General features: G+C 47.3%; 5 protein-coding genes across 5 annotated transcripts; all 5 read left to right on the top strand.

Annotated features, from left to right (window-relative positions):
* Window positions 1-4,479: 4,479 nt before the first annotated feature.
* On the top strand, window positions 4,480-5,547 carry LOC120710657 (WW domain-binding protein 11-like). Its single transcript, XM_039996272.1, has 2 exons — window positions 4,480-4,864; window positions 4,951-5,547. Exons 1-2 carry the CDS (start codon window positions 4,552-4,554, stop codon window positions 5,295-5,297), a joined length of 660 nt encoding a protein of 219 aa, XP_039852206.1. The 5' UTR covers window positions 4,480-4,551; the 3' UTR covers window positions 5,298-5,547.
* Window positions 5,548-7,773: 2,226 nt separating this feature from the next.
* On the top strand, window positions 7,774-8,837 carry LOC120710656 (mulatexin-like). The gene is made up of 2 exons (XM_039996271.1): window positions 7,774-8,134; window positions 8,256-8,837. Exons 1-2 carry the CDS (start codon window positions 7,837-7,839, stop codon window positions 8,513-8,515), a joined length of 558 nt encoding a protein of 185 aa, XP_039852205.1. The 5' UTR covers window positions 7,774-7,836; the 3' UTR covers window positions 8,516-8,837.
* Window positions 8,838-11,433: 2,596 nt separating this feature from the next.
* On the top strand, window positions 11,434-12,689 carry LOC120710655 (WW domain-binding protein 11-like). Its single transcript, XM_039996270.1, has 2 exons — window positions 11,434-11,912; window positions 12,028-12,689. Exons 1-2 carry the CDS (start codon window positions 11,489-11,491, stop codon window positions 12,444-12,446), a joined length of 843 nt encoding a protein of 280 aa, XP_039852204.1. The 5' UTR covers window positions 11,434-11,488; the 3' UTR covers window positions 12,447-12,689.
* A 1,303-nt stretch (window positions 12,690-13,992) lies between these two features.
* On the top strand, window positions 13,993-15,021 carry LOC120710654. The gene is made up of 2 exons (XM_039996269.1): window positions 13,993-14,380; window positions 14,474-15,021. Exons 1-2 carry the CDS (start codon window positions 14,083-14,085, stop codon window positions 14,788-14,790), a joined length of 615 nt encoding a protein of 204 aa, XP_039852203.1. The 5' UTR covers window positions 13,993-14,082; the 3' UTR covers window positions 14,791-15,021.
* Window positions 15,022-18,007: 2,986 nt separating this feature from the next.
* On the top strand, window positions 18,008-18,922 carry LOC120710653. Its single transcript, XM_039996268.1, has 2 exons — window positions 18,008-18,361; window positions 18,461-18,922. Exons 1-2 carry the CDS (start codon window positions 18,073-18,075, stop codon window positions 18,667-18,669), a joined length of 498 nt encoding a protein of 165 aa, XP_039852202.1. The 5' UTR covers window positions 18,008-18,072; the 3' UTR covers window positions 18,670-18,922.
* Window positions 18,923-20,697: the final 1,775 nt, after the last annotated feature.

Below are 20,697 nucleotides of genomic sequence, written 5' to 3'. Positions count from 1 at the left end.
TGCCGCAAGAGCTACGCGGTGGCGGCGTGCAGGGGGGGCGCTGTGACCGCCGCACTTTTCTAAGAATCCGACACGATTTGGATGAAACCAATCTTGACGACGTACGGCCCGGTCTTGTAGCGATGCAGCAGCATCGAGCTTCAAATGCGTTTCAGAGACACGGACGCGTTTCCGCGACCAGTGTGCACGCTGGCTACTATCAGAGTTGCTAATCATGCTGTCTTCCGTTCCGATACCTGCTAGTCTCTCCCAAGTGATCACTGCCTGCAAATCTGAAGCCCAGCCGTGGACTGCCGATGGCTTCTCGCCCTGTGATTTGGTTTCTGGTGCACCAAATTTTGCTATGTAAAAATCGTCTCCATTCTAGAGGTGTAAATTGGTGATCCTTAGTTTAATTATTTATATTATTTCTAAAATTATCTTTTTTTAAAAATAGTATAAATATTTGAACTAAAAAAATTGGAGCTGCACTGAGTTACCAATAATTTGCACCCTTAGGGGTACGCTAGTTTACGGGCGACCATAAGTTTTGGGTTGTACGGTCGATTTTCCGACCGTTTACTTTTTTTCCTTTTTTAGTAACTTTTTTGTCGTTTTGTGATAAAAAAATTTCGAAAAAAAATTCAAGGGAAAAAAATCAAGAGACGAAAAACATTTTGACGAGAAAATTTTGGAAGAAAAAAATTCAAGAAACAAACTTTAAAAAAAATGACGAGAAAACTTTTACATTAAAAAAAAGCTCGGATAAAAATTTTTGCATCGAAAACGAAAAAAACTCGGGTAAAAAAAATTTTGCATCCAAAACAAAGAGAAATCAGATGAAAAAATTTGTAAAAAAAATTGCATCCAAAACAAAGAGAAATCAACTGAAAATATTTGTAAAAAAAATTTTGCAAAAAAAAAGAAAAACCCACTTACCTGGACAGCGAGCCGCCGCGCTGGGCCTCCCCTCCGTGCGCCGCTCCCCCACTCCGCCGCTACTCGCGGAGCTCGGCCCCAGGGGCGCCTGCCGCCGCTGCCGCTCGCGGAGCTCGATCCCATGGAGCCTGCTGCCGCCACCGCCGCTCGAGGAGCTCAGCCCTAGGGGGTGGCCGCCGCCGCCGCTAGCGGAGGTCAGCCCCGGGGAGCCCGCCGCCGCACCTCCCCGCCGCGTCGGTCCCCTGATGGTCGGAGCCCGTCGCCATGCCGCTCGCCCTGAGGGCAGAGCTCCCAGGAGCCGGATCCGAAGAAGAAATGAGAAAAGAGAGAAGGGAAAGGGAATGGAGAGCGAGAGCTGGTCGGGAAGGGAATTGAAAATTATGTGGGTAGTGGGTGGTGGGCCCCTCCACGTGAGAGCGTCGGTGAAAAAATCGACCGCTGGAAGGGAAGGTCACGGGCGATTGCAAATTCAGCATCGGGCTTACTCTATCCCCTACTCGTTCTGTAATAGCCTGGAGTCACGTTCGGGTTGCAACTTGAAAGGAAATTGAAAGGGATCAGAGAGAATTGGAAGGGATAAATCTCCAACAAATTAAAATACCCCTCGATCCCTTCCAATCCCCGGATTAACCGAACACAAGCTAAAGGTTCTATAGATGCCCCGGCACCAAACCATCACTAGCCTAGCTGGGATAAGTGGTAACACATCCAGGTAGGTTCATCGCCCCAAGTAGGGATGTAAGTAGCTATCCATTGGTATTTTTGGGTTTTTCATTTTAGTTCATTCCCCCCCCCCCCCCAAAATAATTACGTAGCATGTCATTATAGTTTATTTTATCAAGTTTTGGGTCGGCCCAATGACCCAAAAAAAGGTGAGACTTACATCCCTACCCCCAAGTGACACGAAGGGTAAACTAACATCAGTATGGCATAGCGGAGGGTTTGCTGGGCTCTATGGTTGAGCAGAAATGATATTATTTTTGACAATTCTTCGATGAAAACTTATATGCAGGTATTGTTCAGAGACACACATTGGCTTCGGATATGGTCGCTGCTACAAAAGTGTGATGATGACACCAACTTGTTGAAGGATGCATGCCGATCACCAGAGACAACGGTCATGCAAATTTTCGCCAACCATGGATGAGGATTTAGCAATAGGATTGTTGCTTAATAAATTCCCATGCAAACTTTGTTGGTGTCTCCTATTTACTTTTGTAAATATTATGAGGGTGCTTGCAGACGGAGGTGCTGCAGTTTGATGTAATGAGTGGGCTGTAGACTCTTGGAGGTCAAGGCCGCAACATTTTTTTTCCACCATCTAAAAATGGCAGAGTGGAGGGTGCGGTAAACTAAAGTGGTATTTGGATCCAAGTGCTAATTCCCGTGGTAAAGTTTAGCATTGTCCATCCAAACGGAGTGCTAATGGATGACCTATACTTTTAACAAGACTTAAAAACTTAATAATATGAATGCTAATAAATGCTAAGTTTAGTACTTAACTTTAGTCCATCCAAATAAACCCTACATCAGTAACGCTATCATTTTTAAGCCGGCAAACGTTGCACCACGAAGGACAATGGAGGAACAAGATCAAGTGGGTCCCATCAGTTTTACAACCATCAGTTCTGCACCGTAGGCAGTTTCTATGATGATTTAGACTCTATGGTACCGTTCTTACAAGTTTTAACCAATGTGTAAATGTGTTGCCGAATCCAAATACCTTGGGTGCATCAAAATAATATGGAAAAAGTTCAGTTTATATCCTCAAACTACCACAAAAATCTGATTTTTTTAACTTTCAGTGACAACTACAAAACCATAGAGGTCATCTATCAACTGTCAAAACCGGATAAATTTAAACCGTCGAGTGGTTCAAAGGTGTGTTTTTTTAAAAATATTTTTTTTTGGCTATATCTAAAAAGTCAAAACTAATTACTTTTAAATTAAAAAAAATCTAAACTAGTACTAAAAGTCTTTTAAAAATATAACCTATCTGCTATCTATTGTTGCTCTATTTAAATCTTATTTATTCAAAATTATAGGCATAACGAAAAGCAAGCAAAATACTAGAAATATGAAAAAATTATATCGAATAATTGAGAAGTAGAGCACCAATAGATAGGTTATATTTTCATAAAAATACTAGCACATTTTACATTTTATGATTTAAAATGAATTTAAATTTTTAGTTTAAATTTGAATATTTATTTTTTTAAAAAAATAAAAAATCACCTTTGAAACTAGCGAAAGAGCTAAAATTTCTCGATTTTGATGGTTTAATGGTCTCCAATATCTGATTTTATAGTCATTAGTTAAAAATCAGACTTTTACGATAGTTTAAGAGTGTAAACTGATTTTTTCTCAAAAAAACATTCAGCCCACATAATGCGCAAAGAGAAAACAGAGTAAGGCATAGCGAGTATTATATCTGATCGTGGGCCGCCCGAGCTGACCAACCTGACTCGTCTGAAAAATCGAACCCAATGGTTGGGTCGGGCTGAAGAAAAAATATTAGATTTTTCCTTGATCCTACCCAACCGGATTATGATCGGGTCTAGCGGAATCACAAAGCACAGTACTAGGAAATGCGGTTGAAAAAGCGAGAGCAAATAAGTAGTGGCCTGACTTATAGAGTTTTTTTAGTCATCCTTTAAAAAAGTTAATTAATTAATTAATGTATAAAACATTTGACAATGTTTTCGCATGTTTCTTTTGTCATGTCAAATGAACCAGCCCAAATGATAAACAACTAAGTTATTATTGTAAAACTAAACTTGCCAAAATTTGAACTTGCATTTAATATTTTGAACACTAGAAGTCCAAAATTCGACAGCTATCTTGATCTCAACTGTTGAATTATGACACTTCAATGTTGGATCTTGATCGATACTCTCTCTGTTCCAAATTATAGTTCGTTTGACTTTATTAATCTCAAGTTTGACCACTTGTCTTATTCAAAAAATTGTGCAAAATATCATTTCTTTTGTTGTTGCTTGTTTTACTAATACAAGTTCTTCAAAAATTACATAAATTTGACGATGTTTGCAGAAATTTTTTGAATAAGACGAGTGGTCAAAGTTAGGGTCGAAAAGGTCAAACGCACTACAATTTGGAACGGATGGAGTATCTCAGATTAGCTTTTGAAAACACGATTCAGAACTGAAGCAACTTCACAGTTCACACCTCATTTGATGAATAAGGTAAGCTAGTGACGAGGAACGAGAAACCACACGAACGCGCAGCCATGCGAAACCGCGAAGGTGACCAGCGCCATCCCATGAAGAAGAAAAGCATGAACCCGGCCGCGCGGATCTCGCTGGCTCGCTGCGTCGATCAGCTCTCAGCTCACCCCGCTCGAACAGATTTCACTTCCTAGTTTCCGTGTCCGTGCACGCCTCCGCCGACCGCCGGCGAGCTGTGAGCCGGGCGCCACGGCCTCACGCTTCCGGCATGCCCGGGTGACGCGTTGCGCTGTCGCTCTAAACAGCACCGGCGGCAGCTAGGCCTCGGTATATATATGGGCCGGACCTCCTGCAGGAGGCGCCATGCGATCGCAAGCATCAATTGGTCGGGAGCCTGGAGCAGCTCAGCTCAGCTCACCTCCGGACGCGGCCAGCTAGCCAGCGCGCGATGGTGGGCTACGGGGCGGCCGGCGTCGCCCTCCTCCTGGCAGCGGCCGCGCTCCTCGCCGCAGCGGCGAGGGCGGGGGACGCCGACCAGACGTGGAAGTGCTTCAGCTCGTGCTCGAAGGGTTGCCACGGCGACGACGGCGACGCTGCCGCCGAGGACGACGGCCCGTACGGGGACGTGGCGGCCAACGTCTCCGTTGGCGCCGTCACCGGCGAGTGCAAGAGCGGGTGCCGGAGCGACGAGTGCTTCGAGGGCGTGCCGGCCATGGGCTACCACCAGTGCGTCTACACCGCCTGCCTCTCGTATTCGTCGCGTACGTGCACAATAATCATCAAGACCGATCAAACAATTAATTAAGCTTACTTTCTATGCTCATCATTTTATTATTATTTTGTACAGATAAAGAAGAGAAGAGGACGTGCTTGAAGCACTGCTGCCATAAATGCTTCCACCACCCTAGCCCTCCTGGGCCTGGTCCCGCCCCAAAGCCGCCATCTCCAACTCCGCCTGGTCCTGCTCCTGAGCCACCATCTCCGCCCAGTCCCGCTCCAGAGCCGCCATCTCCACCCGGTCCCGCTCCGGAGCCACCGTCTCCAACTCCACCTGAACCCGCACCAGAACCGCCATCTCCAACTCCACCTGAACCCACACCAGAACCGCCATCTCCACCTGGTCCCGCTCCGGAGCCACCATCTCCGACTCCACCCGGTCCCACCCCCGAGCCGCCATCTCCACCACCAAGTTAAGCAGAAGACATCTTGGATCTTTGCATGGATGAGATTTAATGTGTAGCTAGGCTTGTGTGGGGTAGCAACTTGCCCTACTTGGTGGAGCGCCGAAAGTTTATCTATTGCTCTCTGCCCATGTTGTACTCGACCGGTATCAATGCTTAATTCTAAGATTTGATCACGAATGAAGAGTATGTTCTTGGAGTCGCTACTTGATTGTAACATCATTCCACAATTCTCACGCAAAAAGAAACAAATAAACATATCTTATTGTGTGAGCATGGACAAAAATGCTAGATGGCGCTCGAGATCTCGTGGAGGCACCAATGAGATTGGGATAGATGGCGTAGTTACCATTGAACGTATAGCACCGGACCCGTACCATACCATGCATGTCTGTGATTTTAGCGGTTCCAGCTTCGAAGCTGGAGTGCTTTAGCCTTCTAGCTAGTTTCAGAGTAAGAATCACCAAAGGTAAAAAAATATATAAATATTTTGAAAAAAGAAGCTTTTTTAATTTCCCATGTCAAAATGTACAACACATGCGTTTGCGCCAAAATATCGATTCATTTTCATGTATGATGGACATGTCTCGCTAAATCGGTGTCTGACAGGTGCTTATGGAATACCAAGTTTGATGCAACATACTCCAACCGGTGAATAAGTGCTTTGTCTCGTGCTAAATTGTTGGGTCGTCATGCATGAACCTCTGTCAAAAGAAGAAAAAACCGTGGCAACGGCGCCTCCGCGACTCGATCGGATTTCGCGCCGCTGTCACGTCAACGGGCGGGCGGGCGGCAGTCGGTCCTCGGGAACGCGGCGCACGGCAGGCCGAAGACACACGGTGGCCGAGGCAACGGCGGACGACGATTATCCCGCCGGAGTCACGACCCTGCCGCCGGCCGCGGCGAACTAGAGCCCGCGCGCCCCGACTCGCGGCACATCACTTGCTAGTGAGCTAGCTAATCAACGAGTTGGTGCCATCTCCAGGGACGCTGATGATCGCAGTGTACTTCATCGCTGTCGCTGATATATATGATCAGCGCTCGCGAGTGCAACGTCCAGGCTGTAGCACTCTTGCCTGAAGCTCCCGGACGAACGTACGCACATGCATTGGCACTGCAATATGCCTCCCTTGATAACTCAACCCGAATAAGCCTTGGGCCAATTCACACACACACACACACACACACAAAACATTCAGCCCACATAAAGTGCATTTAGTGTATTGAAAACTGAAGTCCAAAATTTTGAAGAAATATATCGCCGACTTCCCACGCTGAAAGTTTGGAACACACATATGAATGCTTGGTATTTTACTAATTGCTCCATTTTAAATTATAGGTCATTTAATTTTCTAAATACAAAATTTTTATATGCACCTAGATTCACTCTAATACACTATATTTTTAAAAAAATTTGACAAATTGCAAGATCTCAACTGTTGAATTATGAAGGAAAAAGTTTAGTATACACCCTCAAATTACTAAAAAAAACTGATAAAAAAGATCATGTAACTGTTGAAATCAGGTATATATATTTGACCCCTTGAGTGGTTCCAATTTCCAAAGCTAGTTTTCCCATTTTATGAAAATTAAAAATATTCAAATTTACATTTAAAAAATGATAAGTAATTTATTTTAAATCGGAATATTCCAAAACAGGTGCTCACATTTCTCTAAAAGGTTGATATACCTGTTGTTACTCTACTTATCAGTTATTTGGATCCAATTTTGTCATATTCCTAGTATTTATTTAGTTATAGTATGCTTATCATTTTTTTAATAAATAAGATTCAAATACAGCATCCAACAGATATGTTATACACATATTTTTATACTTTGAAATGAATTAATTTTGATTTCTTTTAGATCTAACAAAAATCTTTTAATTTTGAAAAATACAAAATTATCTTTGAAACCACACAAAAGTCAAAATCGCCTGGTTTTGATAGTTGGATGACCCTGTTATCCAGTTTTGAATTGTAGGATGAAAATCAGACTGTGTCAGTTCGAGGGTCAAAATTGCACTTTTAATTACCAATTATGAATGTTGGATCTTGATCGACAGTTTCAGATTAGTTACCGATTCGGAACTGAAGCAACTTCACACCTCATGGGTTGATGAATACGGCAAGCTAGTGATGAGGAACGAAACCACACGAACGCGCAGGGCATGCGAAACCGTGAGGGTGACCAGCAGCGCCATCCCCATGAACAAGAAAAGCATGAACCCGCGCTGATCTCGCCGCGTCGATCAGCTCTCAGCTCGATCGCCCCGCTCCAACAGATCGATTCAGTTCCTGATTTCCGTGCACGCATCCGCCGGCGGGCAGAGAGCCGGCGCCGCGCGGCCTCACGCTTCCGGCGTGCACACGGGTGACACGCCGCGCTGTCGTCCCTCTTGCTGTCTTGCCGGGGTGGCAGCTCGATCGCGCGCGCAGTATATATATATAGGACCTGCAGGGACGCCATGCAATCGCATCCACGGTCGAGCCAGCAGCGGCTCGGGTCACCTCACCGTCGGACGGGACCAGCTAGCGCCTAGCCAGCAAGCCATGGCGAGGGCGGTCGGCGTCGTCCTCCTGGCCGCGGCCGCGCTCCTAGCCTTGGCGGCGGCCCCGGCGGTGGCAGACGATGAGCACCTGCATCACTGGCGGTGCTTCAGGTCGTGCGCAAGGGACTGCCACGGCGAGGACGCCCTCGGCGACGGCGGCGGCCTCAACAACGTCTCCGCCGGCGCCGGCGGCGTCTCCCACAAGTGCAAGACCGGGTGCCTGCACGAGTGCTTCGAGGACCTGCCGGCGCTCTGCTACCAGCAGTGCGTGGTCAGCACCTGCCTCTGCCTGCCGCCCTGTACGTGCACGGCCAGTCCTCCCCCGCTCCCCCCTAACGGTTCAAGTACTTGTAAGCAGCAAGCAATCTAGCTGTCGTTACCAAGCTCTGCTCATGGCGTCCGTCCGTTTCCGTTGTGCAGATAGCAAGGAGAAGCTGGCGTGCATGAAGAGCTGCTGCGACAAGTGCTTCCACCACGGCCCGCCCGCGCCCGGCCCCGGCCCGAAGCCCAAGCCGCCTCCCGGCCCGAAGCCGCCTCCCAGCCCGAAGCCGCCCGCCCCGAAGCCGCCCAGCCCGAAGCCACCAGCGCCGAAGCCGAAGCCGCCGTCGCCCAAGGCGCCGCCGCCGCCGAAGAAGCCGCCGTGCCCCCCCAGTCGCGAGACCGTGAACGCCAGCAACTGACGCGGTACGGTGGGACCCACCGCGCCCGCGAGAATAACAACTGATGCGTAGTACGTACTGCTTGACGCCGCGCGGTGGAGTATACGGTATATATATACGGTGTCGTACGTATACGTGTACGCAGTGCGAGCCCGAATTAATTGCGGCTGCCGATAGTAAGGAGAAGAAATGGTATATATGTGTCTCCGTTGATGTAAGCGCTGGGCATATGAACTGTACGAAACAAATACCAAAATACCTAATAGTTGTCGTATAAAAGGAATTATATATGAATGCATGATGTAAAGAAATTTATCTTCTATGCAGTGCATGCTGCCTTATATACATGCATTATACATCAAGTATTCAAGTCTCTGCGTGCATGCATGGATGTATACAAGTGTGAGTGTAAAACGACGACCACTGCAACGTCGTGGGAGTTCTAAGCCATTTCTCGTTGACTCAAAATGCAAAGCTAGCTTTGCCAGCATTTTCAGAGTCATTGAAGTCTCTTTTCTTTCCCCAAATGCAATGCAAGCTCCAATGGTTTATGGAGAAGACGACAATGTGAAGCGTAGCACGTATTTTGATGGAATGTGTAGCGAAACCTCAAAATAAAAATTGATGGACGATGAGAAACTTCTATTTCCAATTCAGAGCAAACTTCAGAGTTGAGTTGAAATGAGTGGGACTCCAGGATCGTCATGGCTAGCTTGTCCCATTTTAATGTAACGTGGTATTATTCACACATCACCAAGCATTTCTTGCTTGTGTTTTTGTCTTTTTGAGAGGTTCCTTGTAGTTTTGTTTTTTAGATTAAGATTAAAAACCGGCCTTTTATATTCACAAGTTTCATATATACAACTAAGGATTACAGGACTGCTTAGACTCAAATCTCAAAATGACGGTTAAAGAAAACTCTAAAACGAAGTAAAAAAAACTACAAGACTACGCTTTAATCTCCTTTTAGTTTTGTAGTTTTTTTGTAAGGGCAATTTTTTTTTCTCCCCCTCGCGCACTTAATTTGTTTGTCGGACATTCTTTCTGTGATTCATTCTTGACTCTTGTTGTCCAACTTCAATTAAGTCCGTGACAATGTCAGATCTTATAACTATAGGTCTTATTAGGGCTTGAGGTCGGGGATCACTCAAGTCGATGTGGTCAAAAATGGAAGTTCATGGTGCTTGAAGCAAGGATGTAAGTGGGTACCCAATAGTATTTTTTGGGTTAGCTAATTAATTACAAAAGTATGTCATTCTAGTTCATTTCATTTCCCAAATCATTTACATAAAATACCATTCTAGTTTCTTTTATCAACTTTTTAGATCGATCCAACAACACAAAATATATATAACTTTCATCCCTAGGTCGAAGGATTTGGGACTGGATGGTATCTCATGGATGGCAGGGTCCAAAGAAACTAGCTAGGGTGTTAGAATTAATGATGTAAATGTGCATTTTTATGGTACTTGTAACACGATGAAGTGTGCGTTTTTGCCAAAGTCCACATAGGTTTGAGATGTTTTCAGTATGCGTATGTAGATAAGATCAAATCCATATACCTTCCCCTTCCTCCGGCAGCTTTCGTCCGTGGACCAGCTCCTGCAGCTAATAATCAAGCTGAAGATCAGAAATTGGGTGGAAGCGGGAGCAAAACTGGGTTGTCTTCGAGAGCAACTCCAAGAGTTTCCTATCTCTCTTACCCATTCTTTTTTTTTTGAAAAAAAATACTCTCCAATAATTCTCCATCTTCTAACAATTAGCATATTGCCCATATTATGTGTAAATATGTGGACGCCTCCGTCGCTCCCAATCCGCCTCCGAGTGCCACAAGCCCCACACCCCCTGCTGTTGGCGCTCACCCTTCCTATGCAGTCCAGCACATCATCGCCAAGGGAGACGACTCCGCCGACGCCCGCTGCACCTCCTATCCCGCCCGAGCCCTCACCAAACCTGCTTCGACACAAACCAGATCGCCGTCACTTCGTCCTGCACCGATTCCGGCCGCCACGGTGCATCACCGGCGCAAGTAAGAGATAAAGCGGAACCCCCTTGTCGTCTCTTTCTTTTTTCCCAAATTTCAAGCCCTCTTATGCCCTAAATCGCCAGCAATCTGACTTGCAAGAAACTCCTCTCCGCCAGCCATGTCTGCCAGTCATGAAAGTTTCTCGTGGAATTATCCTTATGGGGCCACAACTTCTTATTTTTGAGAGTAAAATAGAAAACTATTGGAGATGGACTACTTTTTGCCTCCTCAAACTTATTTGAATAGTTGCCAAACAGCAATATTTGAGGAGAAATTTTTGAGAACTCTTGAAAATGCTCTAAATGTGAGGGGTACGGTGGGGTTGTTTAGCCATAGTAGGCTAGTGACTTTTGTCTTCTTTTTTTTCGTTCAACGGTCTGCCGTTGGAACCTGACGGGTGTTCTACTCCACGCGGGCCTCTAAACAAATTTTTTATCTTATGATGCGCAGCTCTCCCGCATTTTTTTTGAAAATCCATATCCCACATCCATATCCCATTTTGCTTAATACAATGATGCCTAGCTTCCATCACTGAAAATGTTGCCACGCATATATACCAACAGTCCAACACACACCATCGTTTACTTGTTCTCACTAACCACACAGATCAAATGGTTTTGGCCTAATGAAAGCGATGAATTAACTCATTAAATGCTAAGAATAATTTTTTATTCAGTTAAGAATAATTTCAGTTGGGCTGGTCGATCTCTACCTATCACGCAACATCTTCACACAGTTCACACACTCCCTGCAGGAGCTCCAACACTGCAGCCTCATGCGTTCCACACGGCACGCAAATGGCGCTGCGTGTCCAACAGCACAAGGACACACACGCGCTGAGCTGCAGCTCTGGCTCTTGCCAGCGCAGTATATATGCGACCAGCTGCGGCGCCGACCCACGCACCCCGTCGAGCAAGGTGCGGCAGCTCCACTTGGACGACCACCGGGGGCAGCTAGGCCGGCCAGCAATGGCGGCGCGCTCCAAGGCGGTGCTGTTCGCCACCCTCCTGGCCGTCGCCGCGCTCTCCGCCGCCGCGGCGCTGGACGACTACGACCAACACGTGTACCGCCGGTGCTACAGGTCCTGCGTGAGGAGATGCGACGACGACTACGACGATGATGACGACGACGCCTTGAAGAATGGCGTCAGTCCCCTCCGCGCCGCCGTGTCCGACGACCCCGACCACAGTGATCGCGGCCATGTCCACGATCTTGACGACGACTGGGATGACGATGACGACGACTGGGACGATGACGATGACGACGACGACGACGATGACGATGATGACGATGACGAGTGCCGGGTGAGTTGCAGGGATGACTGCACCGAATACGTGCCCGGCGTCTGCTACCACCACTGCGTCTCCCACTCCTGCTTCTTCCTGCCACCGTGTACGCGCTCACTGCTTGCCCCTATATTCATCAGCCCTGTCCCTGAATTCATCTTGATGGCGAAGCCGCTGGCTCTGCTAATGCATTTGGTGTGTGTGTTCCGATCCATGTACAGATAGCTTCCGGAGAGTGGCATGCTTCAGGGGATGCGGCCACAGATGCTACCACCACGGCCACCACCATCACCACCATCACCATGACGATGACGACGACGGTGACGATGACAAGCCAAGCCCTCCCCAACCTGGGCCGAAGCCGACACCGCCCAAGCCACGACCGGCCCCCGTGCCGCCGAGCCCTGAGTCAAAGCCACCGGTGGCCGTGCCCAAACCGGGAACGCCGCCGCCCACGCCGGCACCGGCACCAAGGACTCCGAAGCCGCCAACGTCAACTCCGAGGACGCCCAAGCCGCCGTCGCGCGGACCGAGGACGCCGAAGCCGCCGGTGCCGAGGCCGACGACGCCCAAGCCACCAGTGCCCAATCCAGGTCCGAGACCATCAGAATCGCAGCAGCCGCCGCCCGTCAACAATTGAAGGACAACAACACGTCCGAGACAACACCTGATGATTAAGCAGAGGTTGCAAAAGCGATTACTGGTGTATGGATTGCTGTCTTTGGTAGTAAGATGAGAGGATTATTATATCTCGATTGGTAGCTGTAAAATGGGCATGAACCTTACATAAGCCTACATCTATGGGTCCAGTCCATGTGACCATGTCTGCGTGATGTAACTGAAGATCATGCCATACAGCAGTGAACATTACATTGTTTACATTCAGCATAAACCTGTGCCGGCAATATATACGGTGATGCACTTCTCTCTTGATGAAAAACGTGCTCAGGCAAAAAAAAAATATTGATGCACGCTAGCTTCGATCTTAGATTTCACAAGTGGTGGAGATCAGAGTGCAGAGGTGCCAGAGGACATATATATGGTACATATCCTGTGTTGTGCCAGCTGCACTTCAGCGTGTCCACTAATAAGTGAGCCCCTTATCAGTGGCACAATCAGGGATTTTGTAAATAAAATTGCTAAAAGTTGCATTTGGGTGTTTTTTTTTACAGTCATACAAATGTAAGAGAGTTTTTTTTTGGCATGGTTTCCTTCACTTGGCGCTCAATGATTTCATTGTTCATCAGTTGCAAAAAAGTACATGGAACAAGAATGATATATGGTGATAATCGGAAATATATCACGTCGAGCATGTTCAGTTGCACAGGGGCTGGCATGGAATGACATGATTGATTGCAAATCCTCCTACATCTATGATAATGTACATCAAACCGAACAAGTCCTGAATTGAATTGATCTCAATCGCTTTGATCTCCGGTAGTACAAGCGGTGCAAAAAAGAAAAGAAAATCTATACAAGGGCACGAAACAATCTGTGCTATAAAACAGTTCCTCAGTTATTATGGATTGATTAAAAGCTTTTTTGCAATGGGACGCTCCAATCAACATCCTGAGCTGAGTTAAAAATAATTGGTGCATGCAGTACCAATCTTACAAACCGGGACTAATCGAGTATTCAGGAGACGCAACAATACATGTGGTACGATCGAGAGAAAATAAATGCAGGACTACCAGACGCAGTCGATCGGCCCCCAAGCCACAAATATGCTGGTTTTCCTAGGTTAAATCAGCATGTTTACTTCGCCAAAATCGTACCAAAATCATTACTACATTTCAGTATGAGTTCATGCAAAGAACTGCAATGAAAAAAAATAAGATCACCAAGTTATTCAGAATGAGAGCCACGCAGAGGAATCACTTCATCTACTCGATCACTCCAAAACAATTTTTTCAAAAGCCAGCAACCGGCATCTAGACGCGCTCCTCTCACCGGCAGAATTGAAGACGTTGCGCTCGATCGGACGGCACCGGCTCACACTTCCCGCCCCTCCAACCGCTGCCGGCCCCGAATCGGCCAACGGGAGGCAACCGCACGCTAGCCGTTGGGTAGACCGACACGCCACCCGCTGCCGGCCGGGGCGCCCGCTCGGCGTACGACAGTGCCGGCCGGCGGCCTATAAGGCCGCGCCGCGCGCGCCTCCACTTCCTCGATCGGAGACGCAGCAGGGCAGTTTGGGCTGGAGCCAGAGTGTGGATTGATCGGTTGAGCGAGCGAGAGAACTAAAGCGCGGCCGGCCGGCGGCAGGGGCAGGGACGATGGCGGCTTCCGGCTGTCTCGCGGTCGCCGCGGCGGCGGTAGCGGCGGTGCTGGCGGCGGCGGCGCTGCCGCCGCTCGCGGCCGGCGCCTACGCGGACTGCTACGACTTCTGCTTCAAGGACTGCATCTCCAAGGACAAGTCCATGAGGGACTACTGCAGCTACGCCTGCGACAAGACCTGCGCGCCCGACGGCCGCGCGCCCCGCCGCCCCGCGGAGGCGGCGGCCGCCGGCGGCGGCCTCGCCATCGCGTGCCAGATCGACTGCGTCCGGGGGTCCTGCCACGGCGACCGTGCAGGTACGGCGTCATTGGGATTTGAGTTTGAATTCGCATGAGGTTTTGGAGGTAACCGTACGTGTCTGCCGGCGACATGATGGCTGGTCTGTGCAGGCGGCAAGGACACGGTGGCCTGCTACGGCCAGTGCTACGACAGGTGCAACACCGGCGGCCTGCCGAGGCCTCTCCGCGCAGGCGCAGGCGGCGGCGTCCGGCCGGCGGCGTTGCCCGGCAGCCCCTTCCACGAGAAGCAGGACGGCGTGGTGACGGCGGCGGCGTTGCCCGGCGGCGAGAAGCAGGACGGCGTCGTGCCGGCGGATGCGTTGCCCGGCAGCCCCTTCCACGAAAAGCAGCAGGACGCCGTCGGGCCGGCGGCGCTGCCGGATCCAGACGATGTCAGCCATCAAGCATGGGGCACCGTTCTCCCCTGATCGTCGCCGGCGAGCGACGCCACTCCGCCGCCTACGCCGAATCCCGCACGAGTGTGCTCGATCGTGCCGCCGTATTACTAGAGAAAAAGGAAAATGTGATGTGCAATGCTGATGTACATTCCTGTTGAGTAAAGTGCTGTTGACGAAGAGATTGATTCGTCAGTGTATAAGTTCACCGTTTATGCAATGGATCTTCAGTGTATAATCTGGTAACTGTTGGTTATGTTCTTTCGAAAAAACAAGTGTTTATCATGTTAGAACAACGCAAACTGAGGAACAGAGCTGCGCTGTTGACGTGCTCAAAATCTAGCCGAGTGTTTTTTTTTTGGCAGGAATGAGAGTGGTGAAGCAAAAAAGGACGCCCACGAGCCAATCTTCTAGTTCATTAATTGTCTTCTACATTCGAGCAAGAGATGCCATGAAATCATGTGCTACAAGCAACTGCTTGCTATGCCGTTTTGTCGATTGTCGGGTGTAGCGGTGAAGGACCACACGCTAGCTCTTGTTTGGAGGATGCAAACATATAGTAGTGATATAAGCCTTGTTTAGATGGCTCTTGTAATGTTTTTGAAAGAGAATCTTTGCACATTTGAAGTATTAAACATAGACTAATCATAAAATTAATAAATATAGACTAATCACAAAACTAATTACAGAACTCGTCTGCAAACTACGATGCAAATTTATTAAGACTAATTAATCCATCATTAGCACATGTTTACTGTAGCAATTTATTGTCTAATCATGACCTAATTAGACTCATTAGATTCATCTTGTAGTTTACAAACAAACTATGCAATTAATTTTTTATTTTCTCTAGATTTAATAATCCATACATGTGCCACAAGATAGTTTTAGAATTTTATATTTTGCATCTAAATTAAACAAGGCCATAGAGTACCTTTTTCTGTTGTGAATTCAATGCCAGTTGCCATTTGTTACAGCTACAATCATTCGCCGGAGTGCAGAAATGGCCGGAGTGTGCATCCTCCTAATCAACCAGGAACATCTGACAGGAAATTGAAACATGCTGTAAGAACTGCATGAAGATCTTCAGCAAAGTGTGACCAAATACATGAAACATAGCCTGTTCCAAGCAAGGGTTAACCATGTCGAACCAGTAGAAACTGCTAGGAACACACACACACACACACACACACACACACACATATATATATATATATATATATATATATATATATATATATATATATATATATATATACCTCTTTTTCTTCTTTCCACTTACCATTTCTCACTTATAATACAATATTAGTTTGGGAAAGTCCTTATTTTTTACTCCCTCCATCACAAACTATGTATCGTTGACTTTTCTAAACGCATAGCTTCTACTATGCATCCAGGTATACTATGCTTGTCTAGATAATTAAATAATAAAAACTATGAACCTAGAATAACAAAATCGACCTATTATTTGGAACTGAGGGAGTATAACACGTAAGTATACGACCGTCATATGATCATTAACTTGCAAGGACAAGCAATCTTTACATAAGCATCAATGACAGTGTTTATCAGATCTGCTGACACAGTTCTGCGCACTGCACAGATCAGATATAAATTCTGAATGGCAAACACCAGCAACGATAGAAGCTTATAATTTAACTAAAGCATGCAGTTTTGTTCTTGTGGGAGAATGAACTCTTTTCCAGTGGCGGAGCTTGAACACTAAATCAGGAGGGGGCAGACGTAGTAATTAAGCTGCTAATCTAATGAACAGTGTCAAAATTACTATTCACCTAGTGTAAAATTTGCAAAGCCAGGGGGCCATGGCCCCTTTTGGCCACAACTAAAGCTCCGCCTATGCTCTTTTCCACAATCTGTAAGGCGCTTGTCAACATCGCGGGATCAACTCTAGTCTCAAGTTATCTCCGAGACCTAGGGTATGAGCAAGATTGTAGATCAGCAAACAGAGATGAGAGATGATTTATCAAGTTAATTAAGTAGACGTAACAAACTATGTTATGTATGGCCTCTTCAATACACATATCTAGTATGGGCCTCTGGTCTTGATTACAAGGAGAGTGGATCTAGAACTAGGACCCCGATTGTGGTATCTATAGCCTTAACCCTCTGTTTATTTAGGAGTTGGGTACCAGTTGCCTTATATACATAGGAGTAGTTCATATTACCATTCACAAAACATATCCCTACGCTTTTCAAGCCATGGAGGCCACTGCACGACTAACCACCACTACACAATCAGTTCTTTGTAGTTGCGAACCATATTTCAAGGTGCGAGGACACTATTGAAAATAAACACATGAAACAATAGGAAAGAAAGTTGCGTATGGCATTTTTTTTAAAAAAAAAATCCTGCGGAGAACTAGCCGAGCCAGGACCGGTCCTCATCATTTTGGTGGAGCTGTGAAAAAACTTTATTTAGGGGGATTTTTTTCTTTTGGGGGGAGGGGGGAGCTGTGAAGAAAATACCATGGAGGCCCCGTGGAAACATAAACATAAACATAAAAAAAAGTTTATATTAATCTTCTTTGGATGACGGCACAGACATATAGATGCATATAGTGAAACAATGATATGTAGTTGCGTAAGAAAAGTTTTGGGAAACAAATCTCATAAAATAAAAAGTACTAGTACGCATCAATACTACTCACTCTATCCCAAATTGTGAGTTGTTATATATATATATATATATATATATATATATATATATATATATATATATATATATATATTGTTATGCACCTAGACATACATATAAATAAATTATGCACCTAGAAAAACTAAAACGATACTAGCGCAAAAGCTGTAAAAGAGTATATCAAATTAACCAAATATTGCCGGTTATCACGAGCAATCCGCAAGAATATTTTACATACCTGGCCTCGGTCACGTACTGGTGGCGCGCACGAGTGATCCGGTACTCCGGTTCCGGTCATCTATCCGACGGCACCGCTCACGCTTCCCGCCCCTCCAACCGTGCCGGCGCGCCGCGCCTCCATAACCCGCGACCCAGGCAACGGCCGGCACGGTAGCCGGTTGGCCAACACAGCACGCCCCGCTCCGCCGCGCGCGCACACCGAACTCGCCTGCTCGCTTGCGCGCACGCGTGCACTCCCGTCCTTCTCTCACGCGCCCGGCATGACAGATCGAGACGACGGCGACAGGGCTCGCCGGCCGCCGTCTTATAATAAGAGCGCGCGCGCGCGCTCGTCGGTAGAGCCTCGGACGCAAAGAAGTCGATCTCCATCCAGAACAGTAGGCGAGAGTCGAGTGAGCGCGCGGCGGCCGCGGACGGCGATGGCTGCCGGGCTACTAGCGGTTGCCGCAGCCGCAGCGGTGCTGGCGGCGGCGGCGGCGGCGCTGCCGGTACTCGCGGACGACAAGGAGTGCTTCGAGAACTGCTTCAAGCACTGCGTCGGCAACGACAAGTCCATGACCGACTACTGCAACTACGCCTGCGGCATGACCTGCGGGCCCAACGACCACGCGCTCCGCCGCCCCCTCGCGGGCGCCGCCGCCATCGCCGGCCTCCCCATAAACTGCCAGCTCGCCTGCGTCAGGGAGTCCTGCCACCCTCTCCAAGCAGGTAAGATGATCTGTTACCGCCATGTGTACAAACTACAAACGCTCGCCGAATCAGGACTCTTGGGTTGAATTTGAGCTCGCATGAGTCGGCGGTGCGCAGATGGCAAGGACACGGAGGCCTGCTACGGGCAGTGCTACCGCAGCTGCAAGACCAAGGGCGGCCTGCCGAGGCCTCTCGGCGCCGGCACTGTCCGGCCACCGGCGGCGTTGCCCGACCACCGCTTCCACAAGATGCAGGACGCCGTCCAGCCAACGGCGGAGCCGGACCCTGACGACGTCGGCCGTCGAGCACGGGGACCCCTCGCCTGATTGCCAATGGTTCGTTGTCATCGGAGGAGTTCGACAGATGCCACACCTCCGCCTACGCCGAATACCGCTGTGATGTTCACCACATCGGAAATATATCCGATATCTTTATTTGTCGCGGTGACCCTTATAAAGTGATAAGAAAAGAAAGTATCGTTTTTATCAACATTTAGTTTTGAATGTGTTTGGAACTTTGGATTGATTCGAAATTTGTAATTTATTTGGATTTAATGTATCTGCGTGGGCTTTCAGTGTCAGTTGGTAGGTGATTGTTTTTTTTCTTAAAAAAAAACTAGCCAGCTGGAACATATTTGTAAGGGGTTAGACACCCACGTTGATCAAACTCAACGTGAACGAGGCTGCCCGAGTATAATCTAGAGATGTGTCATATATACTGAGGCACTCACACCTCCACACACGCACACACCCACCTACGCACGCACCGCCTCAGCACTCGGTGAGACATTCAGGTTGCAATCAATGAGGATCGAACCACTGCCTCCACACTTGCAGCGTTGCCGTGCTAGCCATCCGAGCTACGCTCGGTTCTCCTGGTAGGTGATTGTCATCTTCTAACAAACTGAGCAATGTGTGATAGAATCACCAAAATAAAACCAGCTTAAGTACCATAACTATCATCTTAACAGTTAATTAAGTTATTTTGGGATAATCTTGATCGAAACGTATTCTAGAAGTCTCGCACGACGACGAGCGCATACAGTACAAACATGATATAGTTTTACAAAATAACCAACCACATTAAGACACACACACACACCATAACTCCAAAACTTTATAGAGCTCTAAAACTCTGGAAGTATAGTTCAAATTGGCTTGAAATTTTGGAGTGGAGCTGCTCTGGGTAGAGTTACGTTGGAGTCATGTCAAACAAGTCCTAAATTACCATTTTCAAAACTTTTGCTGACTCGCCAACGTTCAAAGATAGAGAATTACTACAGTCAAGTTTATCCTAGCCAATACCATGTCTTCTTTTCAAATGCTCTATGTATTCGTAATTTTATTATATGAATGAGGATTGAGGAACTGCTAGCCGTTGACAGGTCACCTTCATGTTCCGTTATGTCTGTGTTTACTTCTTGTATATATTTGTTATAGTGTACTCAAGTTTGTGAGAATTGGTTCTCCTGTGAAGTAACATTTGAGATGGTTCGCCTGTTCTTGGCGTGATACAACGATTGAATAAATTCGTACTTTCCTTCCCAATGCCGTATTTGAGAGTGTTACCTCCTTGACAGTGTAAAAAGATGACTCTCTTATCCTTCAAGTGCAACCGCGATGCTTCATACTCGCATCAGAACAGCGAGGCAAAGAGATGGACGAGCACAATATGGGAGCCGATGCGATCTTCGCACGGTACAGTCTCCTAAGCATCTGTATCCTAGTTCTTTCTGCACAAGAAGGCATAGTAAATGGCTACCGCTTTTCCTACAAGCCCTCCATGCCCAACCAATAGCCAACGCAGCATAGAAAAACAGGGGGCACTTGTGCACCTCATCCTCCCTCTTTTTCTTCATCTCCTTCCTATTTTCTTCTTCCTACTCTCTCTTTTCTTCCTCTCCTTGATTCATGTCAAAAGTTTGTTGGATCCGGGGAAGGGGTGGTCGAGGGGAAGAGAAGGGGGAGGGAAGTAAGCGAGCTGAGTGCCAACTTCGGCACAGCCAATTGTGCCACGGTGTTGACATTTTATAGCATCACAAATAAAATTCGTAAGTGCACGAATATCATTGTAGCTTTTACCCAGAAGTATTCCGGGGTATCGTATCCACTGAGGAATGTGAGTATATTATCTAAGGCTTTAATTCATCCAAGGACACCACACTACCAAAGAGGTAAGGGGTAGAGTCGTAGAGAGGATTTCTAAGGCTCAGGGTCAAAGGTAAGATAGAGCTAACTAGTTGTTTACTTCGGGCTACTAGCTTCCTCTAGATAAGACTAGCGAGTTTGGTAATATAGCTGCGATGATATACCCGAACGGGGAGGGTTTCGATGGCACAAAATAAGGTTGTCACC

The sequence above is a fragment of the Panicum virgatum genome, chromosome 5K (genome assembly GCF_016808335.1).
Source record: "Panicum virgatum strain AP13 chromosome 5K, P.virgatum_v5, whole genome shotgun sequence".
NCBI classification, from domain to species: domain Eukaryota; kingdom Viridiplantae; phylum Streptophyta; class Magnoliopsida; order Poales; family Poaceae; genus Panicum; species Panicum virgatum.
Note: the sequence above shows the minus strand (reverse complement) of the source record. Positions and strands in the feature narration are given on the sequence as shown.